Source organism: Bidens hawaiensis, unplaced genomic scaffold (assembly GCF_021521415.1).
Source record: "Bidens hawaiensis isolate Kalapana, Puna unplaced genomic scaffold, B.hawaiensis_p1.1 tig00053210_1, whole genome shotgun sequence".
NCBI classification, from domain to species: domain Eukaryota; kingdom Viridiplantae; phylum Streptophyta; class Magnoliopsida; order Asterales; family Asteraceae; genus Bidens; species Bidens hawaiensis.
Window position 1 is genome coordinate 4505 of NW_027506249.1, and position 10642 is coordinate 15146.

General features: G+C 33.7%; 1 protein-coding gene across 1 annotated transcript; it reads right to left on the reverse strand.

The window, feature by feature from the left end:
• Positions 1–8440: 8440 nt before the first annotated feature.
• On the reverse strand, positions 8441–10267 carry LOC143617233 (transcription factor BHLH094-like). The gene is made up of 6 exons (XM_077089859.1): positions 9986–10267; positions 9201–9371; positions 9050–9115; positions 8910–8978; positions 8714–8785; positions 8441–8645 (listed from the first exon to the last, which is right to left on the reverse strand). Exons 1-6 carry the CDS (start codon positions 10265–10267, stop codon positions 8517–8519), a joined length of 789 nt encoding a protein of 262 aa, XP_076945974.1. The 3' UTR covers positions 8441–8516.
• Positions 10268–10642: the final 375 nt, after the last annotated feature.

Sequence of the window (10642 nt, forward strand, 5' to 3'; positions counted from 1 at the left end):
GCGAACTAATTATGGATTAGGGTCACAAGGAAGGCCAGTAAGTAAACGTGCACGCCCGACAATACAAAATTATGCCATGAGTAGTTCTGAGGTGAAACGAGACAGTTACAAGGGACCATGGCCAAAATGTGATAAATGTAGTTTTCATCATGTGGGTGAGTGCAGGCCGGTAATCTATCAGAAATGTGGGAGAACGGGGCATAATGGCCCCCGTTGTAGAGTCAGTATGGGAATTGTCAACCGACCAACCCAAGCAACTCAACCTCGTCGTCCGCAACCACCTAGACCGCAACCGATTCGTCAACAACCTATCCAACAAATCACAGCACCAGCAAACCGCCGTGCTTGCTATGAATGTGGCAGCACGGAGCATTTTAGAAAAGACTGCCCCAAGCTGAATCAAGGAGCAGTCACCGGTTGGAACCAAGCATCAACATCTGGGGCGTCTCGGGGACGCGCGTTTGTTATCGGGTCTGGAGAAGCACGACAAGACCCGAACGTAGTAACAGGTACATTTGTTGTTTTTGATCAATATGCTTCTGTGTTATTTGATACTGGTGCCGATAGAAGCTTTGTTTCCTCTAGCTTTGTATCCCTGGGTAACATGCCAGTTAGTGAATTAACAAATCCCTATACTATAGAACTCGCTAACGGTATCTCTATAACTGTCAACCAAATAATCCAAAACTGTTCCATTATTCTTAATGACCACCCATTCCTTATTGACCTACTCCCGGTAGAGTTAGGAAGTTTTGATGTAATTGTCGGCATGGACTGGTTAACCAAGAATAAGGCAGAGATTGTGTGTAACGACAAGACGGTAAGAATTCCCCTTCCTGAAGGTGAAATGATTATGGTACAGGGAGAGAAGTCTGGGCCCAAATTGGGCCCATACATATTTCCGGTCGCTATAAAGGGGGGCACCCCAAAAAGTGTATAACTTGTTTTATAAGCTTGGTGTAAACGTCATTTTCATTCAGCCTATTCTCCAAAGCAGCTGCAAGCTTATCTGATCCAAATCCACCAAAACCCTAGGTATCTTAATCATTTTCATCATTTTTAACTTGATTTGATTATGTTAATAACATATAAACATGTTTTAATTGCCAAAAATCATTCCTAACCATGTAAAAATCCTAAAAATGGTCCATAAACATGTTTTGATCCTACACATGGTTAGGAATCTGAATTGATATCTTTTTTGGCCATAAACACGGATTAAAGGGTTGAAACGACATTTTTACGGTTCAAAAGTTCGTTTTTGTGCACTAGCCGAAACCCTAAGTTAAAGGGCTGTTCTATTGATGAAACTTGCTTGGTTTGTAATATAGGACTAGTACCTAGCTTTCATAGAAGCACAAGAACCTGAAAACTTGATTAAAAAGTCGGAAACGAGCCAAACCCGCTAAGGTAATGCCGAAACACTCGCTTACAGGCTATTTAGGTTAAGGTTGTGATGTGCATATTATTAGGCCTTGAAATTTTTCAGGGACATCAGGGACCATGTGAATGAGTCCCTGTTCAAATTTGGTAATTTTTCGACCGTCCGAGAATATTTGGCGAATTTATTACCGAATTGGGACGTTTATTTTGGAAAAAAAATAGCTAAAATACAAAAATTATGAAATTTTTCTGAGAACTCAGATTTGATGTATTTTGATCACATATGAATTTTGGGATCATTTGGAGAAGTCTAAAGGTGTTTTGTGTATATGCGTTCGTGTGAATTTTTATAGCAGAATTTGGGTCGAAAAGAATATCGCACGAGCTTTTTACATTCTGGAATTGATACAGGTTGATTTGGGACATGATTTAAGCATTCAGGAATTTTTGTGGAATTTTTGAAAATTGTTTGGGGTAAACGGACGATTTTCAGGCGAAATATAGCTGATAAAATGAATTTTTATAAATTAATAAATCAGTGAATAATTCCAGAAATATTTTTATAAAAATCTAAATATTTTAATTGATAAGTGGCTAAATTTTCATAATTTAATGATTAACGGTTAATTAATTATGCTAATTTAAAGATTAAACAAATTCAGTTTTTATAAAAACCGGCAAGTTCGCGACTAACGAACCTGCGGGAATATATAAAACACCAAGAGTGATCAAAAATCATATTTTTGGACTAATTAAGTAAAAACGAACTTTTCTTTGAAAAACCTGGACAATCCGGATGGATTGTGCGCGTTTCTTCTTAAATAAAATTGAATAAACGGAAACGGGCCCCGTGGCTAATTCGGGACCCCAGTATGTGATCCTTCTTTATAACTTAGTCATTTTATTAACCAATACATTTACCCAAGCTTATTTTCCCATAACTGCTTTCTGAACGCGTAAACGAACAACTTGGCCCAGCTGTGAAAACGAGAATCTGAACCAAGTTCAGTTTTAAGTATTAGACATTGAACAACATCACAACCTAAGCCTATTGCCACTTTCTGGGCATTCCAGCTACACCCAGTTTATTTATACAGCCCAGTTTAGTATTGAGATTATAATAATATTAAAATATTAATATTATTATAATATTGATTATAGGAACTACTGATAGCGGACCAAACAAACCACGAGCTGATACAGTACTGATTATCTACTAAACCGTGAGTTTCATGACCCCACTTCTAAACTGTTTTACGAACTTTTGGGGTGAAAAGCATGTTTGATTATATATACATACCTGAAACATGTATTGATGTGAATTATCTAAGTGCTAACACACGAAAGTTCCCACGATTACAGTGATTAACTTCGAGCCGGTGGCTTGTGAATAGTACTATTGGTTTGAAAAACCCAAACGGAGCCGACATGTATTGCTGAGACTTTACCCCATTTGCACATGACCATAATTATACAACACGCTATGTAGTGTTAGACATAGCTACTTGGGGCATGTTGTGGGCGGAAAGGGGCCACAGTGGTTGATTGAGCGTGGGAAATGGATGCACGCAGCACATACAGTTAAGGCTTCACTGTTGCTTAGCATAATTACATCATTTACATACATACATACTTATTTCATGATTACAAGTGTTTAACTTGTGAATACTCATTATTGTTTTCTTGAAACTCGTGAAACTCACCAACTCTAGTAGTTGACCCGTTTTAAACTGCTTTTCAGGTGTACCTAAATCGGAATGATTTGATGATCTGTTACTTGCCCAAGGTGTGTGGTTGATGCTATGTGAATAGAGGCATGGGTGTTAGTAGTAAGAACGTATAGTTAACGAACTAGTTTTGTTTGTATCACCTAGACTGTAAAACAATGATAGAACAAAGAAATGTAATATATTGTAAATTAGCTTGTAATGTTTCTTTATAAAAAATATGTTGATACCAGAGGTGTTTGTTACATTCCCCTTTTACGCTTCCGCATTGTGCTAGTCGGGGTGTGACAAATACACAATGACGTAATCTTTGTTTTAATTTTATCTTTAATATGAGTACCAATTGAAAAACACAAGGACTAAAATCTATAACACGATGTATAGATTAACCCAACTTAGACTGCGTGACGTGTGCCATAAGGAAGGACTCTAATAACCGTTTGTAAGACACAATCGTCTCATTCTTGATTAAACCAGTCCCAAATGTGACACTTTTTTTGTGGCAGTAATGCATAAATAATGCTTAAATTTAGTACCTAAAGTAAAAAAGAATAGCTATTAGTTACAATAGTAACGTAACGCATAAATAATGCTTAAATGACGATGATTACCTGTTAGTGTGGTATGTAGCATCAAAGGCTAAGACATAGCCGAACAACTTGTAGTTGCTTCGGGATATATCGTCAGCCCAAAACATTGCTTGTAGTTCACCATTCTCAGCAAAGTGCTCGAAAAAATAGTTAATAAAGTGGAGGGTGTTACTTTTGAGCTTATCGATAACCATTTGAGCATCTCTATCAGCAATATAACACCTAACGTCTCGAGCATGGTTCTTCCAGTTATCCTTAGTTCCTCTGACATTGTGCTAACCACCCTTCAGGGAGCTTTGAACACGATGAGATTTTGTGGGGCCGAACCCCATGGTCTGGAGTCCTTGAATGAATTCATTGTCTAAAAAATCTAACTGTCTTTTGCCTCTAGTTAGATCCATATTATGCTCGTTCACAAGACCGTGATTGTGGGGCTCATTGAAGTGATATATGGTGTATGTTTCAGATCCTTGTAACCCATTAACATTGACTCGTATACATGTACCACATCCCATACGCTTACTCCTGGTGTTGCGTTGCTTGGAGGAGGATGATGTAGGGTTCATAGTGTCAACAGATTTAAAACGTGGGTTACCGTTTTTTGCGCACACAATGTACCTATGCGACAGGACATCATTTGTGTATGTTTTGGTTGAATATCTTATTTCAAATCCAACATCTTCCCATTTGTTGAATTCAGCATCTTTCTTAGGTTTCTCATCTGCGAGGACATTTGGTATCCGGTACTTTGTTCCGTTAGAGGAGAAGTAAACATTAGGATGAACTATCTCTACACATGGAAAACAAAATAAAAATCATATAATTTTAAAAGGGAATTATGATATAAACAAAGACAATTCGTACGTAATGAGTGCTTGGTTCTTACGTTCGTTAATTGTATTGTCTTGATACGTTGATTCGTCGATTGATGCAGCGTTAATGATTGGAGAGCTTTCTCTCGTGTTGGTTTCATCCCCATATACTAAACAAACTAATTAACATAACATTAAAACTTAATAAAAAATATAGTTGTGACAAATAAAATGAAAATTTGTAAACATGGAAAACAATAAAATGAAAGCTTATGCACAACCTACATACTCATCAAAAATGTATCATGAATATTTGATATACAACCTACACGACCCTACATTAGATGGACACCCGAAAAAAAATGACAGTTATTTAACAAAAAAACAAATTTAAACTTTCTAACAAGTTCAATAAAATATAACAAAATTAACACTAATTGACATGAGATTTTGTTTTCAAGGAAAAAATTGTAACAAACATATTTTTTCAGATTCATTAAAACAAAAAACACATAGGTTTAACTAAAATTGATACGATAGCATTCACATTTAAAGTAAAGGTTTGTATACAACCTACATAATCATACACAATGATAACAGATACCTATAAATTGAGTGTAAGAAAATTATTAAAAAAAATATAAAACATTTGGCATGAACTATGTGAACAGAACCTTCAAAATTAGATGTTGGTTGCCCACTAGACCCTACTTGGATTGAAGTCGATTGATTATCCATCTAACGAAATGAGGAACTATGATACCGACGTTTGAAAAATAAGATGTAGGGGGTGGTATATATAATATGACCAATGAATTCTATAAATCAAAGAATTTACACCTAAATAAGACAAAGGATACTTTCTACATAAAAGAAAATAATCATAATAATAAAAATGATACTGAAAAATAATCTAAATTGAAAGAATATCAACTAACAAATAAGGAATATTTAAAACAAATACACACTTATTAAAAGAAAATAAATTTTGATAATCCGATTTACTTGTAAGAATAACAAGTAACCATAATTAAAAGAAATTAAGAAATTATTGGGTAAACAAAATAAGATTGATATTCAGAAAACATGCCTTATGAATTCATGGCTGGCATGGCGAATCATTATTGAAAATCTGATTGAACGGCTTATGTAGAAACTGACGATATGAATCGATTGATTGAACGGCTTATGAAGAAACCGGCGGTATGAATCGACATCATAAATCTTAATCTTCTTTTGAATTGATACGGGATTGATATGCATATTGTTGAGTTGTAGAAGAAGACTACATACGAACTTTTAAAGATGAATGATGAAGATTGAAAAATGGTATTAGGAACGGTGGTTAGGGTTGTTAGATGCTATTCCAATGTTCTTTGACAATTTCACAACACATCATATTCTTTATTAAAATTAATATTTACCATGTTGAAAATATTGTGAGGATTACTAGTATGCCCCTAGAATTAATTATATTAGAAAACTAAAAGGAAAAAATCTGATTCGTTCAAAGGATTTCTCACATTTCTCACACTAATATGATTTCTCCATTGAACTCAATCATATATATATATATATATATATATATATTGGGTTCTAGTGAAAACTTCTCTTAAAAAGAAAATTTAAAAACTCATAAAAACTTCTAAAAAACTATTTTTAACTTTTTTTAAAAAAAAAATTTTAAGTTTATTTTTTTTCCATTATTCTTATATGTTGTTATTGGTTAAAAAAAAAACTTGTCGGTAACCTCATCGGTATAGTGCGCATGTGTAATAGTGTGCATTGCATATATGCAAAAGTGTTTGTATTGCATAGAATACAACACTATTGCATATATTTGATACACACCATTGTATATATGTAATATAAGACTAATACACACATCGAATACACATTAGTACGTATGTTTAATACAACATTAACGCACATGTGCACCACATCGACTTTTATTTTATTATTATTTTTTTTCCATATAATACAACACTACTACACATATACAATACATAAATATTGAATACATGCAATAAAACACTATTAAACTCAAAAATACATAGTAATACATATGTGTAATACAACGGTATCGCACAGTAATACGTATGTGCATTACAGCGTTTTTTTTAATTTTTTTAATTTTTTTTATATTTTCGAGTGAAATATAAGAAAATATAAGAATAATAGTTAAAACAGAATTTTGAAAATATTTTTTTATTTTTAATTAAAAATAATTCTTTAGGAGTTTTTAAGTTTTCTCTCTAAATGTGAGTTTTCTTTTGATCCTCTCCCTATATATATATATATATATATATATATATATATATATGGGAGGGTTATCTTAAAAACAAATAGTTTCATAGGAAGACGAAAAATAAATCATAGTCATTGGATCATGTTAATCAATAGTTGAGATTTAAAATGACCAAAAATCGACATAGTTTTCTATGATTAATCTTTCACGATTATAACCAACATAGTTTCCTAGAATTGTTCTTTTATCATATGTTGTAATGTCACACGCCAAAAATCTATTGATTCTTACCAATCATAGGAAATTTCTTATTTTTATTTAAACCCACACACTAATTAGTTTTTGTTAAACTTATTAATTTAATTTAAAGTTCGTATAAGTTCAACAATAATCATTTAATAGTAATTAATAAATTGGAAGCAGAGAGTCACATTCCAACTACATCAAATTGGTAAATAATTTAAAAAATATACTAAATTAATAAATATTTTTTCTACATATACTTATTAAATAAACTCATAAATTTTATGTCCTTCCATCATCTTTTTCCCTCAAATTAATTACAATAATTCAAATATAAGATCAATATACTAAATTCTTCCACACTTTTTTTTTACTTTGTTTTTTAATATAACCATTGTTTCTAATGGGCTAAATCCTAAAAGTATCATGAATGGAAAAGTAAGAAAAAACATCTATTGTCCAAGAAGTGCAATTCTTCCAAGAGATAAAACTTTAAAGTGAAGGAAACATTAATGAACAAGTGATTCCATTCTTCCTGACAACAAACTCTTTGTTCGTACACATGTAATGTTAAGACTTAAGATTGGCGGGCCTAAATTTCCTTTACTAGTTAGGGGTTGTTTGGCCTAACTTATTTAACAATGCTTATAGCTTTTTTCGCTTTTTTTATAAAATAAGCTTAGTTTAGTGTTTGGTTTAGCTTTTTAAGCTTATGCTTATAAGCTTATATAAGCTAATTTGAAAAAGCTTATTTGAATATGGTTTTTTAACTTATTTTAAGAAACTTATTTATGTAAGGGTATAAGTTACTCATTTGCCCTAAAATGGTGATGAATTAATAATTATTAAAGCAACTTATTACTAACAAATTAAAGAATAGTGAATTTAATAACTTATTATTAACTTGTAGAATGTAAGTTAATCCAAACACTTAAAAAAAGCTTATCAAATAATAGAAAATGGGCTATAACCTCCTTCAAAATAAAAACATAAGCCAAAAAATTAAAGCTAGGCCAAACACCCCCTTACTCTTTTAAAATCTTCGATTATTGTTCTCATCACAATGTCAATACGTAAATCGCATAAATAAAAAATCTGGCACTAGTCACACTACGCAGAAAATATAATTTCCAATATCATGTGGCACGTCTTTCGACCTAGATGCTAGCGTCATACATGTACATAGGTAACATCGCTTTAAATAAAAACATAGCACACCAAGCAAAATGAAATTATGCGAGAAAAATGGATTGAACTTTACTTAAATGACTCTTTCTAGGTACAAGAGTGCTTTCAATACAAATTATGTTGTTTTGCAAGTAACTAAAAACACATTCTCTACGAGATGTATGAGCAACAATAGTACATACATGCATACATAGTTCATCTTGTAACACAAACATATGGAAATATATATATAGTTTTCAACATGGTATGACCTTCCTTGAATCATTAACTATATCAACGTTGACTCGTTTTGGCGCATATTTTAGTAACAACTTATACCCATTGATCATGTTGTTCTCTCAAAGCCGCCACCAATTTGCATGTGCAGCCATTCTGGTGATGACCCCCTACTGAACTCCCTAGTCGGTTGTGACCCAAATTGCACCCCACCCATGTCATATGCCTGTTGACCAAACTGTACCACCGGCGTTGACCTTCATAAACATGTGGATCAAAAGATATAACTTAGTATTCGATACTTACATCTTTTGAAGGAAACCCTTGGGGACTCGGGTGTGACCTCGAGGTGACCGCTTCAAGCTTCATTGATAAAAACTGTCGCACTCGACTTAATTAGCAAAATCCAAAAGAAATAATGCATAATACAACAACAATAATAATAATAATCCAAAGGAACGGTATAGTATAGTATAGCATGGTACACCACGGTACCACTTACTTCAACTTGTTGTTGCAGTGATTGAATGTAATTTATTATCTCATCAAGGACCAGTGCTTTCCCGATAACCTACGATCACATAATCAGTTGTTTCATATACTTTAGAAACAAGTTTCGCATCTAATTCAATTAAACCGCACCTTATTACACCCTGGGACCAAATCTTGGAGGATCTTCATCCTTTCACTAATCTTTTCTCTTCTAGCCTAACAATTAAAAAAAAAAAGTCAAAATTCAACAAAAATGAAGAAATTAAATTATTAAAAAGTTGGGAATTTAAATTTATATTACTCTTTCTGCAAGACTGTGGCTATCAGTGGCTTGACCTCTTCTTGCTCTAACATGAATATAATCTTGCTTAGGTGGCTCACATGCTTTTGCACTGTTTTCAGTTTCTGGTTTTGATTCCACGTTTTCAATCAAAACCGCCAAACTCTTTAATCTCTTTCCATCACTATCAAGCTGATTAATAATATTATAAACATGCTTAAATATCTAATATTAATAAATTCGACCAAATTGGACCATAAAAGTCACAAAAAGTGTTAATATATAACACTTTAGGAATATTATTAAGTACACAAGCATCGCCTCACATCTAATCCCATACCATTTTAAACGGCCATCGAATAGAGGTGAGACGACCAAACGCCCAAAATATTTAGAGCTTGGGTTAGAACGCCCGTCCGGATATTGGCCGTTTTGACCAATCACTCTCAAATTTTGACCCCCTATGGTCAAAACGGTTCGTCAGGATATTGTTCAAACACCATTTTGACCAAAAAATTTTAAGGACTGAGTTAAAACGGCTGTTTGGATATTGGGGATATTTGCTGTTTTGAACAATAGTTTTCAAATTTTGACCCCATGGTCAAAACGGTTGTCCGGATATCGTTCAAACAACAGTTTTGACCAAAAAAACTTCAAAGCTCGGGTCAAACGGCCGTTCTGACCAATAGTTTTGAAAGTTATATTTTTTTTTTCGGTAAGCCGCCTTTTGAGTGTTTTGTGGACGGCGGATTAATAACGAAAAATCAGATGGAGACGGTGTATCTATAATCTGACAATTAAATTACCATGCTATTGCTAGTCGAGACACCTTTAGTCGAATCATCATCTTCCCGCCGCTTCTTCTGATTATTATTATTACTAATAATATTACCATCATTATCCATAAACGCACCGCTATTATTATTATTAGTGTTACTATTATCCCCTAATTGCTCCACACCAAACGACGTCGCATTACCGCTGAGATTCATCGGAAACGGCCAGATCTCCGGCATATTGCACATCGAAGAGCCCGTATTACCTGACCGGAAACCACCGCCGCCGTTGATCATCACAGGCGGATCCATCAATCAGTTGATTAGTAACAATAATGATAATAATAAGCACCACATCATATATATGGATGGATATAGATATAGAGGAGGGGGTGGGTGATAAAGCTGCGTGTGATCTCCTTTGACAGTGGGGAGTTGTTGGGTGCGTAGTGTACCCACCAGCCAGCAAGCAAGCAAGCAGCGTACGTTAGTAATAGTAAATTACGCCTCGGGAGATTAAAACAAATGAAATGAAGTGACTTCTGAAGGAGGATTCTCGGAGTCTCAAGCGTCTTGTTGTCGACCGCCTTTTTAAATACCAAAAAAAGTATATATCTAAATCTTTATTTTATTTTATTTAACTTAATTAGTTTTTTCTGGTAATGATTACCCTCAATTAAAAAAGGT

Coding starts and splice junctions, on each gene's coding strand:
- LOC143617233 (XM_077089859.1), bottom strand. CDS start 10,267: ATGGATCCGCCTGTGATGATCAACGGCGGCGGTGGTTTCCGGTCAGGT. Junction 8,979..9,049: donor TGGTCCCAGGGTGTAATAAG/GTGCGGTTTAAT, acceptor ATGTGATCGTAG/GTTATCGGGAAAGCACTGGT. Junction 8,786..8,909: donor CACTGCAACAACAAGTTGAA/GTAAGTGGTACC, acceptor CGAGTGCGACAG/TTTTTATCAATGAAGCTTGA.